At 37.4% G+C, this 18,697-nt stretch overlaps 1 protein-coding gene across 2 annotated transcripts in view; it reads left to right on the top strand.

Annotated features, from left to right (window-relative positions):
* Positions 1–18,697, top strand: part of LOC129262497 (unconventional myosin-IXAa-like) — a 64,579-nt gene that overhangs the window by 25,688 nt on the left and 20,194 nt on the right. The window contains exons 13-25 of one of the 2 annotated variants that reach the window (XM_064099708.1): positions 74–97; positions 809–856; positions 5,059–5,101; positions 6,100–6,201; positions 7,091–7,282; positions 8,849–8,971; positions 9,699–9,848; positions 10,662–10,831; positions 14,788–15,003; positions 15,963–16,202; positions 16,618–17,170; positions 17,556–18,068; positions 18,492–18,596. In XM_064099708.1, the coding sequence (XP_063955778.1) occupies positions 74–97; positions 809–856; positions 5,059–5,101; positions 6,100–6,201; positions 7,091–7,282; positions 8,849–8,971; positions 9,699–9,848; positions 10,662–10,831; positions 14,788–15,003; positions 15,963–16,202; positions 16,618–17,170; positions 17,556–18,068; positions 18,492–18,596 (2,479 nt within the window). Of the gene's footprint in view, positions 1–73; positions 98–808; positions 857–2,361; positions 2,494–5,058; positions 5,102–6,099; positions 6,202–7,090; positions 7,283–8,848; positions 8,972–9,698; positions 9,849–10,661; positions 10,832–14,787; positions 15,004–15,962; positions 16,203–16,617; positions 17,171–17,555; positions 18,069–18,491; positions 18,597–18,697 lie in introns of both variants that reach the window. The other variant, XM_064099707.1, reaches the window with a different exon arrangement.

The raw sequence follows: 18,697 nt of genomic DNA, 5'->3' as shown, positions 1-18,697 counted from the left end.
TTTATGACCCCCTTTGAAAATAAATTTTGTGAAACTCTTCTTTTTTTTATTATTTGAATCCCTCTGTTGATAGATGTCCGCACCATTGTGCTTCTATGTAAGTACTTCACAGACATCACTCATCGATCACCATGTTAACCGTGCACAACTGGAATCCAAAATGGCTTCATTCAAGATCAGTTGCAACTATCAATTTTCACCTACTTAGTCCCCTTAAAGACTTTTTGCAATCATAAACATATTAATATCAACTAAAAACGTCATTGATAATTGAAATCCTTTTGTATTTTGAATTCAGGTTGCTTAGAATAAAAACATTTGAATTTTTAATGGCGGTCTTTTAATCTATTGGGATTTTTTATGACGTGCCTAACAGCACATGATTATTAGTGATTAATTCTATTCTAAATTCAGAGTAAAATTGCCTATTTATAACCCCAAACATGAATAGTTTTTATGTGGTCAATTCATATAACATTGATAATATGTAATAATAACAGAGCACATGTACGTTTCTAGTCGCTGATAAAAAGAACATTCTTATGATGTTTATTGCTAATAACTGCTCTTAATTTGCTTTAATTTCACATACAAATAACTACACCTATAGATCTTTTTATATAAGGACATTATTGCTCTGATGGTGTGAAGACTACCACACATTGTACAATAGTTCCTACGGAAACAGAGAAAGATTGAACATCGCACGCTTTGAAGGCACTCATCGGTCTGCTTACATGTATATCCCCCCAAATTGATGATTTACATTGTAGACTCTAACCCCCAGTCACTTGTTTCTGTTTCCCAGAAACCTGTACACAGCCTCTAGGTGTTACCGCATAATGGCGCTCATCAAGTGAGTTGAGAAAGAGACTAGGCATGCACTCGATCCTACCCCTCACTCATTCCTTGTACATGTATATATATATCAACTTGTATATTCACAAACACCTCTCAGACATTTACTGCCCGTGTGTTGCTTGACAATGAATGTGCAAATATATCCTCCCTTATTATAAAAAAAACCCAGACAAACTATTAACCAGGATAAAATCTCCTAGATTGAGGAATTATGTAATTTGAAAGTGTAATTTCCAATTTCATGTTGTGAGATTGTTTAATGCCTTTGCCCAACCAGCATCCACTGATTTCTTTAATAATGTGTTTGATTTGCATCAATTTCCAGATTTTCGTTATGCTATGCAAGATATTGAGATTAGTCCCACATACTTGTTTTTGTGTTTTAAAGGAGTTTTATAACCCAATGAAATGAAGCAATTTATTTTGCATGGAAAGAGATCTTATGTATTTTCTAATTATTCCTGCTGCAGTGGATATCAAAAAAGGCATGTTTTATTACAGGAAAATTATGGCATGATTCTAAATATATATATATATATATTTTAAGGGTATTATGGTAAAATACAACTCATTGTAAATATCATATACTGAAAATCGTACCTGAAAATCACACAATCACAGACCATAGATAGGCCTATGCAACCCTGACGTAGTTATTGTATGTTTACAACCCCTTCACTATACACTTGCATAAATCAAATGAGGTCAGTCCCACACACTCATTTCCACGTACATCTGTATGTATCAGTCCTTATCCCTAAAGCATACATACATGTACATGTATACAAACATCGATATACAGCTACAGGTGTATGTACATGTATGTACATGTATATCCTGTGCTTTAACTTTCCTGTTCCTTTCTCTCTTGCATCTTTTCTGTGTATGGTTGTGTGAAAATGCTGATAATTTGTATATGTATCCAAGTATTTTGTAAGTCAATCACCTGATATATCAATGTCAGAAAGTAATTGTTATTCAATATATCGGTACATGTATATCTGTACATGGAAGGCAGGGTGCGTTACCTCTTCAAAATGCATGCTCAGCACAATCGGTTATTTTGTTTTTGTTTCCGACAATAAAATCATACCCGCTTGTCACAGTACATGCCTGAAATGTCTGCCTACAAAACACTGCACAGTTAGATAGCAAAGAAAATGAAATATCAAACGCAGCACCCAGTAAATACCACTGAGCAGCACTGGAATAGGCCGTGTATTTATGTATCATTATCAACGACGCACCCTGGCTTTACGTGTTTGAGTTGCATGACTGGCATGAAATGATATTGTTTCAAAACGTATATTTACCATCTCCCTCCCCCACCCCTCCCCCACCTTCTCTCTGTATCACCAACCCCACCCCCTCCTGCCACCCATTCCCCACCCCACCCCCTACTGGCTGCCTCATCGTCGTCACCATGCCTGCCTGCCATGCCCCCCCCCTCCGTCCCCCTGCGTTACCCCATCCCCACCCTCCTTATCATCTGCCTTGCAGCCTGACATCGCGTGGAGTATCCCCCCTACTAACCAGCCCAATGTTGCTAAGTCCTACATCTCGCCTGAGCCTGGGTTCGAAGCCAAGACTGCTCTACCAGGAGACATATCTAAGGGCCTCCAAAGTGGTCAAGTACGTCCTTCACTTCAGTCATTGGTATCTCTTACAACCCCCCCCCCCCCTGTCTGCTGTTCTGGGGGCAACAGTCTGGTGCACTTGGGGAAAGGTCTGGTACCCTTAAAGGAAAAGTTCTGGTGCACTTAAGGGGAAAGGTCTGGTAAACAAGGAGCGGGGGGGGGGGGGGGGGGTTAGTTCTCTAGGGGGATAGGTTTGGAATATAAGGGGAAAAAGGATTGAACACTAGGGGAAAAGGTTTGGTATACTGAAGGGTGAAGGTCTGCTGGACTAGGGGGAAATACATGTCATTCTTAAATAAACCAGCATGAAATCCTCAAATGAAGCTTAAGTAGGCAAACGCTTACTTCACCAAAGATATTTTTGTTTGTCTTTCAACAAAATATAGTATTGACAAGAATTTTTTTGCTACTCTTGCCAGTCTTATTAATTATAGAGCATGAAAATTAATTTACCTGTAAAAGCATGCCTTCATTCTTTTTCTCAAATAGATGAAATTACATTGGTGGTATTAAGTATAAAGGTTGAGAAAAAATAATCTGGAACTGGGTTATGAGCCTTTCAAAAATTTGTATCTTTACAAATATGGGAAATCTGTTACCAGTTTCGTATTGCATGAGTCAGCAATAGTTACACAAGTCACAGAGGTGTTATGATTTACCAATAAGGTTTACGGAGTAGGCAAATATTTGTTTTTATATCTGTTTCTGAGACAAAAGTCTTTCTACCACATTGAAATAAGCATGGCAATGAAAGAAAATTAAATCTTCCCAGCTTTCTTGTTCTCTCCTCCGACATAACTTGACTGCCCTTCATGTTGTGCATTTACATCAACATTATATCACCTTTACATACTTTTGGCTATAAAAATTTCACACAAAAAAATTGTACATTTGCCCATGGTTGAAACATTCCATTTCCATACTTGTTCAAAATATCCCATTTTCGTATATAATTTCATAATTGTTGAAAATAATGTATAACAAACATAACTTTAAAGGATTTTATTTTAACTTGTTCAAACATTTCAATAATTATCTCAAATGGGTTGTTTCAAAATATATCATTTTTCAGTATCTTTGATATTCAGTCAACTTAATCTTTTCATATACATTGTACATACTGTATACATGTATGTATATATTTTTATGGTTGTTTGATAGAGTCATGTTATGAAGAATTACAATTCTAATCCTTCTCCCTTGTCCAAAACGTGTTTGTAGAATGAAAATTGTTATATATCGTGTGATAGCATGCCAGAATTTTCCCCTCATATGAATACCTTGTTTGAAGAAATCATGAATATATTGAGTGGAATGACCCTGTGCCTGAAGTCCTGGAATGCAATGTACTGTAGTCTTGCAACCTACATTTACATGTACATGTCACACACAAGGTTGTAGATTACTGCATCTTGACTACAACCATAATGCATTTGAATACATGTAGCTGTTCCAAGTCATACAATATCAGTGCCATACCATTGTCCTGGTGGGGGAGTGTTTCACAAAAAGTGTGACTTCAAGTCACTCATACATGTACATTTCAAGTTGTGTTTGGCATTTTACACATCATATCATGGTCAAATCATGTTCACTCCTGTGTATCATTACCATTTAAGTATCACTTTAAGCCATTTAAAACTTTTTGTGAGACACACCCCTGATGTACCTTAGTCTTACCTATGCATTCATTCCCGACATGTAGGTGAAGAATTACACAAAGATTAATTTCAATGTTAGAATCATTAAAGATAAAGTTGAAAATTCGATTTCATTTTGGAGCTTTCACGTTTACATTTCCATGCACTTAGGGTTTAGAATTGAAAGCCATAACAAGCAGAGCTGATGATTCTTGCCACAAAGCCTGCACCTGATAAAGAACTAACTTCTTCTTTGCACCTGCCGCAGAAAATATTCGAATTTTTACCAAAAAGCTTTTTAACTTTATTTGCTGTTGCTCTGCTAATAAAATCTGAATATGATTTGAAATACACACTTTAAATTTTATCTCAATGATGTGTAGAAACTTTATCAGTCATTTGACAAAGTTTCCAATTTTTTAGGGATTCTCAATGTTTTGGGGTTGCTTGTTATTGGCCTTTAGACGATTAACAAGAATTTAAAGCCTAGAATTTTAAATACTGGTACAATATTAATAGTTACATATAAACACATTTTCTGGCTGCAACCTGCAGAAATACATGTGATTATTTTGGCATTACCATTTGGTATCCTTGAAAATTTAAGACAAGGAGAAAAACCCAAACAATTTTTTATTACAAAATATGCATGGGATTGCAAATTGAAAACCATTGCCATTATATGACCTCCAGTGAGTTATCTAAAAAAAAGACTCCCACAGATTTAAAAGTCTTTTTTTTTAAAATAAACTTATAAAGAGATCTGCTAAGGATAGTGGCACAATGATCTGTAATCAATGTGTACATGTATATGAAGACAAATAATTTGTCTGAATTGAAGCAATATTTTGATGAATTACTATGCACAATTTGTACTTGGTTATTCACTCTTTAATTACAATTTTTTTCCCAATGAGCAGAAGAAATCGATCATTCCGTGGAGCTCAAGTACAGCCCTCAAAGGTAAGCTAAATCAATTTAGCAATTAAGAAGGAATAATGATTGAGGGTGGATATTTTCAAAATATTAAGTTCATTTGTAGGATACATGTACCTTTAATATTCAGTTCATTTATATTACAGTTTTAACTAGCCAATAGAATAGATACATGTATGTAGGAATGTTGAATCAATTATTTTTTTTCCTATTCCATGTCCTATATTCTGGAATTCAAAATTCAAGTTTTCATATTTTACGTTCCAAATTCTAGAATTCATATTTGAATTTGGATTGCTTGTGTCTACTTTTGGATTTCTTATTTTCAGTTTCCAATTAAAATAATCTCTAAAAAGCCAAGAAATTTGAAAAAATCTAACATGCTGATAGAACATGGATAATTTCTGCCAGTGGTTTCAGCATTGTGTTTATATCTAGTGATAACTCTTTACTTAGAAATGCCCATCCTTTTTAAGAATCATTGACAATCCTATGAAACGCACTTTTACCAAAGTGCCCACCTCTCCCCAATTTTTGATATAATTCGACATCTCATTAGTAATTGAAAGGGAAATAGTCCAGGGGGTGTTTCATAAAGCTGTTCATAAGTTAAGAGTGACTTCAAGAACAACTGGTGATCCTTTTTGTGGTAAATGATACCATTAAATGTTCATTGGTGATTATTTAGTGCGTAAGAACGGATCACCAGTCGTTCTTAAAGTCATTTTTAACTTAGATGTACGAACAGCTTTAGGAAACCCCCACCAGGTAGAATGATCGTTCAAACATTAGTGTACTTGCTACATGATTCATTTATAAATGTAGTACCTTTGGGATTCATTGTGAATTGTTTAGTTGGATATTCAGATTTCCCTTTATGTCACTGTTCAAGGTCTAAGTCATCACTGTCTTCAAACAAAGACGATACCTATATTCTCAATTTCTTTTATGTGTGTTTCAATGATGGTCTATCACCCTTTATAGTTTAGAAAGGTTTCTTTTGTTGTTGTTTTTCTTCGATGCAGAGTCTAAGAGATCTGAAGTCAGTTAAGAAGATCGCTGGGCGATACTCTCCAAATCGTAGGAAATCCAAGAAACATCCACCGACAGTATGTGCACAGTTCCAGGTAAATTGAATTGATTTTTTTTTTATACAGAAGACTCTGTCAAAGTCAACCTTCCATTGAATTATCGCCTGTAGATGATGTATTTCATCAGACCAGGGCCCCGTCTTACAAAGAGTTGCGATAGATCCGATCAATCACAAGTATGGACGGCCAGTAACGTCAACATGTATTATGCATGTTTGGTCAAAATATTTTCTATCTATGATGCATTAATTGTTTTCTTAAAAATTCACTGTGCTTCTCTTTGTTTACAAAGAACATTGTGCAAATGTCCTGTAGAAAAATTTATGACACTGATGGATTTCCATAGAGATACAATTTATTGGATCAATCATAACTCTTTGTAAGACGGCCCCCTGAATATACAAGCATGTGTTATATACATCTTTAAGTCTAATTTTGCCTCAGTTGAATATAATTGTGTAAGTCCCCCCCTCCACCAAAAAAAAAAGTTTGACCTGGGCAGCTTCACCTTAATAGTCTCCAACCCAGTTGGCTCATTAGTGTAGATGTCTTGAATTCTGATGTTAAATTGTAGATTGTAGATTGAATTAACTAACAACCATAGTCATGGCATGATAATGATGTAACTCTGGTCTTTGAAATCAATATTAATTGTTCAAAATAGAAATTTGATATGGAAACACTTCGAAAATTCATTTTGCCCAGTGAATTTTGGGCCCGGCAGACACTGCGCAGCGCCAGATCGACGTTGCTCCATCCCTTAGATTGTTTAACTCCAAACAGTAGCAGCAACCCCAATAACGTCTTTTGATCTGATGTGGCCAAGGCTTGAAACGGACGCTCTACCAACTGAGCCAACTCACCAGTAATAGTATGTCTTTCACTAATAATTACCCTCCCATGAATATCTTCTCTCTCATCTCAGTCTTCGTTGAGTAAGTTGATGGATACGTTGAACCAAGCCAATCCCTTCTTTGTTCGGTGCATCAAGTCCAACTCCCAGAAAGAGCCATGTCGTCTGGACGAAGAGCTCATCATGAGGCAGCTACGCTACACCGGTATGCTGGAGACGGTCAGGATCAGGCAGTCCGGCTACAACGTCAGACTCAAATTTGAGGTACGTTCACTGTCTTTGAGCCTTCAAGAAAAAAACCCACTTAAGCAGCTATTTTAAAGCAAATAGTAACCAGGAGCCACCTCAAGTCCTCATATCTGGCCAGGTTCCTAACCCATAATGCATCATTCTCAGCAGTGTAGTGTTGGAAAGCAAACCCAATTAAATGGTAACGCAATAATTTAGTTCTCATGACATTCATACCGCAATAATTATGTTACCAAGTAACTCTAAACAAGTTCTTTCCTGTCGAGAAATTTGAGTGTTTCTTTAGAAATGAAATGATAGCCTGATTTATTCTTACAGTTATTAGTAATCATCTGTAATGTACATTTCAAGACTAACTCCCCCTTTTCGGAAAACTGGGCAGCGATGGCCTGTGGTAGTAGAGTAGGTGATGGTACAGATATCTGTGTTGTCGGGAACAAAAATCTATGTCGACATGTCGCTTAAAAATTGATCGCGACATCGACAATGTCGACATGAAAAGGGGACCATAATTTAGCCTAGCCCTAGCTCCTAACAATCATTCGATCGTAGCACATAACACTCTGTCAGTCAAATGTATTCACCTTGACATGAGTGATATCCCCACACTAGATCTAGATCTATACTACAGGCTCAGTTCAGGAAAACATATTTTGACTAAGCTAGAGTGAATTTACTTCCAAAATCACTGATTTAATCCACATTTATTCTGGAGATCCGATCCGGTCTCGAAAGCATTGCGCAATAACACTCGGAGCCTATTTCAGAATCACCAATTGCAACAGTGATCATTGCGTATTATGCGCTGGTACACATATGCTGCAAAGTAACGCAAGCTCCTCAAATTGACAATAAAAAATAATAAAAATCAATCGATAATTTCAGTACCACTTCTGCGGCGATCAATGCAACAATCTCCAAATGAAGGAAGGTAAGTTTTCTGTGACTTTGTGAAATGAAGTAAGCGCTCAATTACGGCGGTCACAACTTTGACAAAAACGTGTTCGCTGCTGCTCACGTCTATGTGAAAAGTTATACATCGAGGAGCAGCGTATTATCAAGCACGGTGAATAGAGATGGGTACGATACGGTGAATTCTACGCTCGCTAGCGCTATACCGCGCTAGAATGCATAGAGGTCTATCAAATGATCGTCGTGCTAGGGCCCCGCACTGACGTATTTCTGCTGCCGCGCAGCTCGCAGGCATTCTTTTTTAATTTAATGCACTGCTAAGCCAAATAAAACTTTTAATTGCGCCAATTAATGTGGATAAATGCTTCTAACTTTTCAGGTAAGCTTTACACTCGTGACTTTAGGCTAGACCCTTTTTATTTCATGTTTACATGTCGATGTGGGTGCGTGCATGTCGACATGTCAGAAACATTGAAAATCCTTTGTACAATGTATGTCGATATGAGGCCTATCGACAACAGCACTAGTTGTCACATTCATGTATTTAAATTTCAATAGGCTTATTATGGCATAAATTGCCTAATACCCATTAGACATCACAGTTATGCTCTCTTTGGCTTGACAGTTCATCTGCTTTGCTTTCATTGTTTTTTTTCTTCTTGTGTGTAGGAATTCTGTCATAAGTACAAAGTGTTGCTACCGAAGCAGATGAAGGCTTCAGCCAGAGAGATAAAGACATTCCTTGTATCGATGGACCTGGATGACACCAACTATCAGATTGGCAAATCAAAGGTTAGTATTCTCATCATCACCTCAGTATGGATGCCTCTAGGACAACATCCCCAGGGACTGGCGGAACTTCCCAGTGTAGACTAGACTTCCCCAAGGACTAGTGACAACTTTCCTGGGTGGACATCTTCCCTGATGCCTGGGGTAACTCCTCTTAGTAAACATCATTCCCAGTGACAGGGAGAACTTCCGGTGGTGGACCTCATTCCCCTTGACTGGGGTGCTCCCCACCCCCCCCCCCCCCCTGATGGACATCATCCCCAGGGACTTGGGGAACTTCCCTTGGTGGACATCATTCCCCTGGACTGGACAACTCCTGTGGGTTGGCATCATCTCTGAGGACTAGGGAATTTCCACTGGATGGACCTCATCCCCAGAGACTGGGGAATTATGACAATGAATATAATTATGATTATAATGGTGATGGTACATGTATGTACATGCAGTTAAATGATTAAATGAATTACAGTCATGTATTTTAACCTTATACAAATTGTGCATTCCTTGTGATACTGTGTAGGAAAGTACAGGACAGTTATTTGAATATGATCTTCTTCCTGGGAATAAGATTTTTATTGTAAAATCATACCTAGGACTTTTAGTCAAGTGAGGTTGTATTCTCAGATTCTGGAAATATGCAAACCTTCATACAGCTATGATCCCTCCCAAGTAATATCAGATTCATTTGTGAAGCCAATATCTAGTTCCTCACACTTTGTTTCATCTCCAGGTTTTCTTGAGAGAGAGTGAGAGAGTGAAGCTCCAGGAAGCGCTCCATGCCCATGTGCTCCAGCGGATATGCAAGATCCAGTGGTGGTACCGAGGGATCCTGGCCAGGAGACGTTACCTAGAGACGAGGGAATCCATTATCAAACTGCAGGTGAGGAGGAAGATAACACCTACCAGGTTTGGGTGTCATCAACTGAAATTGATGTTGAAATCAGTATTAGTTAATGATACACCATCAGGGACTACAGATTACATGTATGTCTCAAAGCTCACTTATTTCAGCAGATGTATAGTAATTAACTTAATTGGATGAGCTTGCGCCTTTGAATGTTTTTAACAGAAATGTGGCTCAATATTAATGGTGTGGATCGTCATCGTCGTCATCATCATCATCATCTTTATCAACATCATCATCATCATCATCATCTCCATTATCATCTCCATTATCAACATCATCATCATCATCATCATCACCATCATCATCATCTTTATCAACATCATCATCATCATCAATTTTATCAACATCATCATCATCATTATCACCATCATCATCAACATCATCACCACACACCGCACAACAAATGGAAAGTAAATCATCATCATTGCAAGCCAAACCTTTGTTTCATATTTAAACAATTTTCCTAAACTTGGTATCTCAGGATGTGCGAGACATGAAATAATAAACCTGTGAAATGATAACGCCACACATGTCGCGTAATTTCTAAAGTGCGTAGCCAGGTTTCAAAAATTTGGTCTCAAAAGTCATGTCAGACTTCAATGGAAGTAAAAAGTCAGCGAACGGTGTGGTAAAAAAAATAAATTTTACACTGCGGATTTATCACAAAAAAGGCCAGGGGGGTGAAAAGGACCCCCCCCCAGGTAAGTTTGGGTTAAAGACTGATTTTCTGGCTTCCTTTGAGCAGTCTTTATATACAAGTTTTGATGTATCTTCTTAATCTTTTAGGCACACTGGCGTGGTTATCTTGATAGAAGGATATACGACGAGCAGAGGAAGGCTGCAATCGTCATCCAAGCTTTCTGGAGGATGGCATTAGAACTGAGGAATTACCAGAAACTAAAGAGGGGCATCCTTCTGCTCCAGTCAAGGACAAGAGGCATGAGGGCAAGAAAGAGGTAAGTCCAAATCGATAGAACAAAGCAGTTTCCAGGAACTATAAAGGGGCACTCTTCTGCTGTGATCAAGGAAAAGGCATCAAGGCAAGAAAGAGGTTAATCCAAAATGATAGAACAGAGAAATTGTCAGAGACTATTAAGGAGGGGTATCCTTCTGCTCCAGTCAAGAACAAGAGACATCGAGGCAAGAAAGAGGCAAGTCCAACTAGCCAATGGATGGGTAAATATAGAGAATGACAAAAGGGGATAAGTCCAACCATGGAGGGGCATACATGTAAGAGGTCATTCTATTGATCGAGACACTGAAAGGGACAAGTCCATCGACGAAGGATGTAAAAAGGGACAAAGTGACAAGACCATCAATGTAGGAGCTAAAAGGGACCTGTCCAGTTTATCATCGAGGAAGCTAAAAACACCAACAAAGGAACTTAAAGGGAAAATTTGGTTGTCTGTAAGGGACAAGTACCCCAAAGAAACAGCAAAAGGGGACAAGTCCATCAATGAAGGAGCTAACAGGCAAAATTCAGTTCTTTAATAGGAGGGTTGAATTAGATAGTTAGATTGATGGAGATGAAAAAACAAAAATATTTCAAATTAGGAAAAAAAATTGCATGGCCCTCCAAGTTAATTTAGCTGAAGTCTTGTAAAGAGTTTGTACTGTATCAGTAAGAGAATCATTGTGGCAAAAAAAAAACAATTATGGTGGAACACACAAAAAACAAACAATGTAGCTCAAATTGTGACTGACTACCAAAGAAAACAAAATATATCAAATCTGAAACCAAGATGACAATAATTGTAGTTCTGAATGAGGTCAGAGAAACCTAGAACATGGAACCAGAGAAAAGGACAAGCAAGATGGATATTTTTTTTTTGCAGGAAGGATAAGTAGAGAATTGATCTGATATTTTACCTCTATTAGTGATCTTTACTGGCTTTAAAATAACTTGGTGGAATGGCCTGTCAAAAGGTGTTCATTTTCTTCTTGTCCATGCATCATAATGATTTTTTTTGTGTCCATTTATTGTAAAGGAAGCGAAAAATAAACCCCAGGAGAATACGACAATGTTCAGATAGGACTTCGTAAGTTTGCACATATGCAAAATTGCATGGGGTTTTGAAATGAAGCAATACAGAATATACAGTGTATATCAATTAAGGCATTGACGTGACAAATATTGAAAACTGTATCAGCGTTTATTTAAACAAATATTGTGTTTTGATTTACAGATTATGTTCTGTTTTTTTTTTTGGCTTTTCTTAAAAAGTGAAACAATTTTCATTTTCAAATATTAAAAAAAAAATCTAGCGTCAGTGCTTGGTTTATCATTTGATGTAGCAATAGAACAACCTTATTTCTTTCTTGAAATATTTGTTTGATGATTTATTATTATTATGATTATTTATTCAGCAATTTCAAAACAATTTAAAAGGAATTTAATACAACAGATAAGCAGTTAAAGCAGACATTAAATGTTAAATTATATTATAGCAACTTCCAGAATTAAAACCCTGGCTGCCTTGGAACAAGAGAGCATACTGATAATCTGAATGATCCTCCTTTCTGACATTATGAATTATTTGAAATTTTCCTGTATCTATTATCTGTCTCTGATGTCTTCAAACTTATTCATTTTTTCGTTGAGTTAATTTTACATATAATCTTAAGAATGGAAGCCATATTTGCTAATTACTGTGGTGTCATTTAAACAAAAAAAGTTAAAAAATTTTCATTCTTTGTTTACCTTTTAACCAATTTTGCTGTTGCAACATCAGGAAGAAATATGTATGGTACAAAAGGTATTACTGGTATAAAGAAATTTCAATTATTCAAAACATTTATCTTGCTGATTTCGAGTTACATGTATTAAAAGCATGATAACATGAGTTATTCAATATTCCTCGCTTCCTGTCTTTGTAAATCAATTTTATACTTCATTGGTTTCATCAGGTTGAACTGTATGGAGATGAGATACGTGCATTCATTTTTCAATCATTTATAATTTCTGCAAATTTGTTCTTAATCACAAATGAATTCTCTTTCGTTTTTTGACATTTGATTTTGATTTATTTTTGCTTCAGGTAATGCTCTCTCCATGTAAACAGAACTTTTAGTCAGAATTTTGCTGTTTTTCTTGAACATTTTTTGCAATAATTTGTGGAAATTAATCATAATTCATTATTAGATATTTTTTCCTTTATTTGTTGACACGTTCATATATGTTTTCACTTGATAAAACTTTCCTACTTACATAAAACTTTTTACATCATTTAGAAATCTTGTGCACGATTTTTCTGGTAATTATGTATATTTGTTTCAAGTATCGGTTAATTCTTTTACCGTTATATGATAAATTTTCATTTTTAGGGTAATTTCTAATAGACTGGTTAAATTGTCAATGATATCATTCTTTGCCTTTATTTGATGAATATTATTTTTCGGTCAGTTCTTTTAACTGATTAATTCCTCTATTAAATCCTTCACATTTTCATGTATTTGTTGAATTATTATTTTTTGGTTACTCACTGAAATTGATTAGGAAAAGATCAATCTCATTTTAGATGTTTCTTGGCCTTTGTTAGTTGACTCATTTGAATTTTTTGTTTTAAACACTTTTTGTCTTGCCTGAACGAAGTTCGGCAGAGACCTAGTACATGTACATGTACATGCACTTTTCCTGTTGTCTCGCCTGAACGAAGTTCGGCCGAGACCTAGTAATCACTTTTCCCGTTAGTCCATTGGTTTGTTCAAAATTTTTTGTTCAACTTGTTTTCATTTCTTTATTTGTGCACCAGTTATGTTCATACTTGGTACATATGATCCTTTGGTAATACCACATGTGACAGCATGAGAATGATGGGGTCAAAAGGTCAAATGATATGAGGTCATGTTCATCCCTTTTAAAAGTTCTTGTTCAACTTGCCCTCATTTATTTATTTCTGCATCAGTTTTTATCACACTTAGTCCAAAATATCCTTGGGCAATAGTGCATGTAGTGTTGTTGAGGATAATGGGGTCAAAGGTCATTTAAGGGTCAAAAGGTCAAGTTTTTGTTCATCTTGCACTCATTTCTTTATTTCTGCATCAATTATGTTCACATTTGGTACAAATGATCCTTGGGTAATATCACATCTGTGTTTATGAGGATGATGTGGTCAAAGGTGGGGGTCAAAAGGTGAAATGATATGAGGTCATGTCCATCCTTTTTCAAGTTTTGTTCAACTTGCTCTCATTACTTTTTATCTGCATTAATTGTTTTTATACTTGGTACAAATAATCATTGGGTAATACCACATGTGTGTTCTTGAGAGGATGATAAGGTCAAAGGTCATCTAGGGGTCAAAAGATCATATTCCATATTTTATTGATCGTGGAGTCAGGGGAGACTCGTGGTTCGTGAACCACCTTTTTTATTACAATTCATACAAGTTTATTTGAAATAACAATTCATTCCCTTTCCTCCTTTGTTTATTTTGTTTATTTATTTTCACTCTAATAAAATAAGTGTTTACCTCAGAGGGCACATTCTCCCATTTACACATCTATATATCACGCGACAAAGTTCTTTAGATTTAACCATATATCTTTTAAATCTTTTGTATTTATGTAATTAGCATGCAAGCAGGATTTCCTTCTAATACTTTTTGGCAAAATTTCCTATTGCTAAAATCTTGCAAATCATTAGGCTTTCTTTGTGGAAGAAATAAACTACATATAGTACATGTATCTTAAAAAATGAATAGCTACATGTACGTGTACATGTACCTGGTAGGATGTAAAATTCAATATTATATGCCTCGCTATTGATACTCTGGAATACTCCCCAAGGAGTGGAGAAAGTGTATTGGTTGAAAGTCGTTGAAAGTAACTCGGCTGCGCTTGTCGATTTCTTTTAATAGAGCACAGCCAACAATTTGAATGATAATAAGGGCAACTTTTCCTTGTTTAATTACAGATGCATATTGCTGAGGAAAGAGCAAAGCGTGAAGCCTGCAGCCGTGAAGGCACGGCTCAGAAGGGACAATGAGGAGTCAACATCGCAGGGGAAGAATCGTATCAGGAGGACGGACGATGTCCACTCCGCCATTAGCGACGAGGGAATCTTGACGACGGATGACATCGAGGATGACCTCTATGAGAGGAACAGGACAACGACGATGGAATCGGAAGAGTAAGGCTTAGCAGCTATGACTTTGATAGTCATTTACAATAAGTATAAACTTCTCTTGATGAAAGCAAACTCCACAATGGAGATGATCTCATGGAGGGGGCATATACATAATAATAATTATGATAATAATAGCATTATATTTACCCAGGGTAGCCACTTCAGTTCCTGTTCTCCTAGCAGGCCCTATTATTATTATTATGTGTCTATTATTAATGTACACAATTCTTGTATTGTAGGCTAGTTCTGATAAACCTTTATACAGAATATTTGAAAATAGAATGTGAAGATTATGGCTATGTGGTACATGTATAAGTGGGAGAAGGTTAGAAGGCATTTTGTCATTTTTGTGGGTATTTTATGTTGCAAAAAAAGTGAAGAGGGTGATTTTTTTTTATGTTAGTGGTTATGTATTTCAAGACAACATGACTAAACTGTTGTGTTCAAGGTAAGAAATCAGAACATGTATGAAAAACAAAGTATGTGTAGCCTGCCAAGTACACACCAATACGGGAATTGGTGGTATTTTGTTTCTATTACGTTGGAAGCTGTAAGAAAGATGAGAGGGATAATAGGAAAATATATAGGAAGTTATAAAAAGACTCTTGAACAAGAATTTTACTTTTGTTGTATGTGAGATGATTTTGAATGAAAAAAAGCATTTCTGTATTTTAGAAATCTGTGAGAAATGTGTTTCATGTACATGTAAGAACTTAATGATTTTTTCCTAGATCCAATTATGTATCATTATACATTGTGTTGCATGACTCTGTCAATAAATATCATTATCTAGTGTTTAGAGTAATTTCCTTTCACTTTTGCACAATCAAAATTGAAATGTAAACATTGGACACTATTCTGGGCACCTGTTCTTTGTGTATATTCCCAGAATTTTAATTTTTTCCGATGGTTATGCGTGGTCTTCATTATAGCAGTAATATCCTCCTGTTACCCTGTTACAGGAGCAGTGGAGTCCACGAGGGTTCGTTAGGATCCGACGAGCTCCTCCTCGATGAGCCTACCACCTCGTCCGGTCCCTCTCACCCCACTACCCTTGGCCTGCCCACCTCTCCTACAATCCCCGTACCCCCTAGTCCCAGTGCACTTCTGTCTCCTTCGTTCAACGACGGTGTCAACGTGGAAGTGGGCCCACCTATAAGCCCAATACCGGATGTTTCCCCTCTCCGGAGATCCCTGGCAAGGTAGACACCCCTTCTCTTTCTAGACTTTATATAATCGGTAGACAGAATTATTTCATCAGAAAGTTTGTTCGTTTCCTGACAGTGTGATTGTGTTTATTCCATAGGTATTTGTTTAGATATTTGCATTAATATTGTTGTAGTCATGTCAACCTCATTTTTAGTGAAGCAGCTATTCATAGATTTGATTTGTAGCTAATGAAATGTGTTAGATTCTTGATATATTGAAGAGAGAAAATAATATTCCACATATTAATATTGAATAGGTGTTTCTGTTGTGTTTAAGATGGTGAGACAGTTAAACATATGTTGATAATGTAAAAGCACAAGTACACCAGTGATACTTGACTGACTATGATACGTAAAAGCTGTGAGCCTCATCTGCAAGTTTTTGGTATGTTTTCATTCATTCTGACAGGCAAGGTAAGGTCAGGGACATGGCCCGTGAATACATGGCAAGGGCAAGCTCGCAGGATCGCTTCGGCTCACGGTCCTCGTCCCAAGATCGTAAGAGCGAGAGGGACTCCTCCACTGAGCGCCCCAGCCAACAAACATTATCCTCGGACTCTTCCGTAGAGAGCAATTCGAGTCAAAATAGAACTCCTAAAACCGTTGAAACCAAAAAGCTTGATTCCATAACACCTGCCCTCAAGAAGCCCATGCTAGGTGGTAGCGTTGTCTCAAGGACTTCCTCGATGCAGTTGACAGATCAGCTGGCTGATCTGCAGACCGTCATCGACTCGCTGGAAGAAACACCCTTTGGGAGAGACGAGGAGGAGGAGGAGCATGTAGCGGAGGAAGAGAATAAGGAGAAAACAGTGAAAGCAGCTGAGGTGAATGGAGAAGAGGTGATTGTCATAGCAACAGATGACATCATCTTAGAAGAAGATGATGCGGAGGAGTTGGAGATTGAGGACAGGGATAAGGTTCTACCCATCAGACCATCGCCACCACTTAGTCCAAAGGGAAAGGTGAGATATTTTCCCATGAATATCATTGCTCTCTAGCCAATTGAGGTGATGTACCTATATCTAGCGAAGTTTTTGGGATGCAACTTTAATTTAAGTAATATCAATAGTCGAGTCAAGCTCAGACTGAAGTAAGACTCACGCCATCCTAGTATAGCTCTATACTTGTTGTAGTTAGCTGTTAGATAGGCCAGAGTTTCTTGCTTTGTGATAATGGATGTCCTGCATTACTGTAATGACATCACATGTTGAACATACATGTATCTGTTGGTAGAAGACTGATGTATAATTGTAGGATTCATTTTATTTTGAAGGTTAAACATCCGAGTTTGAATGAACCTTTCTTTGTATGGTCAAAATGATTTAACCCATGTGTCCTTTCATGTAGGTTGATATTGTTGTTGGGAGGCCTTCATCCATCATCTCTGATTCGTCCACCACTGAAGATGAGGTCCCACCTAGCTCACCCAGATCCCCTCTCCTGTCAGACATGGACAGCAATCCTCGAACTCCAGAATCGCCCAACGCACCCACCAAGAATCTCTTCAAACGCTACAAGCACAACTTCAAGCGACGGTTTAGGCGGTCGCCGTCAGACCAGGCGCTGCTCATCGAGGAGCAGGGTAGCATCAAGAGTACTTCCAGCTCCAAGTCTGCTGCCCTCAACGACAAGACAAACGAGAAGCCGACGCCCGGAGGCGGGCGGACGTCCCCGCAGCAACGGAAACCTCCGACGGGGAGGAAAAACTCTGGAACAGTGAATTCACCCGTTCCGAAAAGAACTCGTACGAATCAGGGGAATATCAACTTTCATGGTATGTCCCAGTGGAGGTATCCTACGGATAAACTCATCAGTGATGCCCAGGCATTGGAACAAATGAATAACTTCATCCAAACAAAGGTGTGGCTCGTGTGCAGTTTATTTTTTTTTTTTTTACAGATGTATATGGATTACTGTAGATATGATTATTTATGTCAGGGACCTACCTTTTATGGCACAATGCAACCAAATGTAGATACTGCGCCCTGCTCCATGCGGTTACAAAATAGACAGGGCTATATACATTGTAAGGGTGAAGGGAGAAATTTCAAAGAAACGAAATGGAAACGATGTTTGAAGCGTGAGGTTTACTCAAGCATTAGACATTCATACCATGCAATATCTGTTTAAACTGTCAGCAATCCCCCAACTGGTCTTAAGTTTCCTCTTGTGTATTTGGTTGGATTCCACAACTTTACACAGGTTAAGAGGTGGATGGATGAATTATTTAAATGATTCAGTTGATTGTTTTAACCATATCTTTCATGAAAAATTTCATTGTAGGTCGACGAGATGGGCCAAACATACAGTCAGGTGGATGTAGTCTTCAAGAAAGCGCTCAAGAAATTCAAGGAAAACCTTATCAGTACATACTCAGTCACATTACATGTGAGTATACATCATTGTATGTACGGGTGGATCTAGCTGAATAAGACAATACCGACAGACCCACTACTGGGTGCAAACAAAGTACCCCATGAAATGGTATT

Source organism: Lytechinus pictus, chromosome 5 (genome assembly GCF_037042905.1).
Source record: "Lytechinus pictus isolate F3 Inbred chromosome 5, Lp3.0, whole genome shotgun sequence".
NCBI classification, from domain to species: domain Eukaryota; kingdom Metazoa; phylum Echinodermata; class Echinoidea; order Temnopleuroida; family Toxopneustidae; genus Lytechinus; species Lytechinus pictus.
The sequence above is the reverse complement of the archived record's forward strand: the minus strand, read 5'-3'. Positions and strand labels throughout refer to the sequence as shown.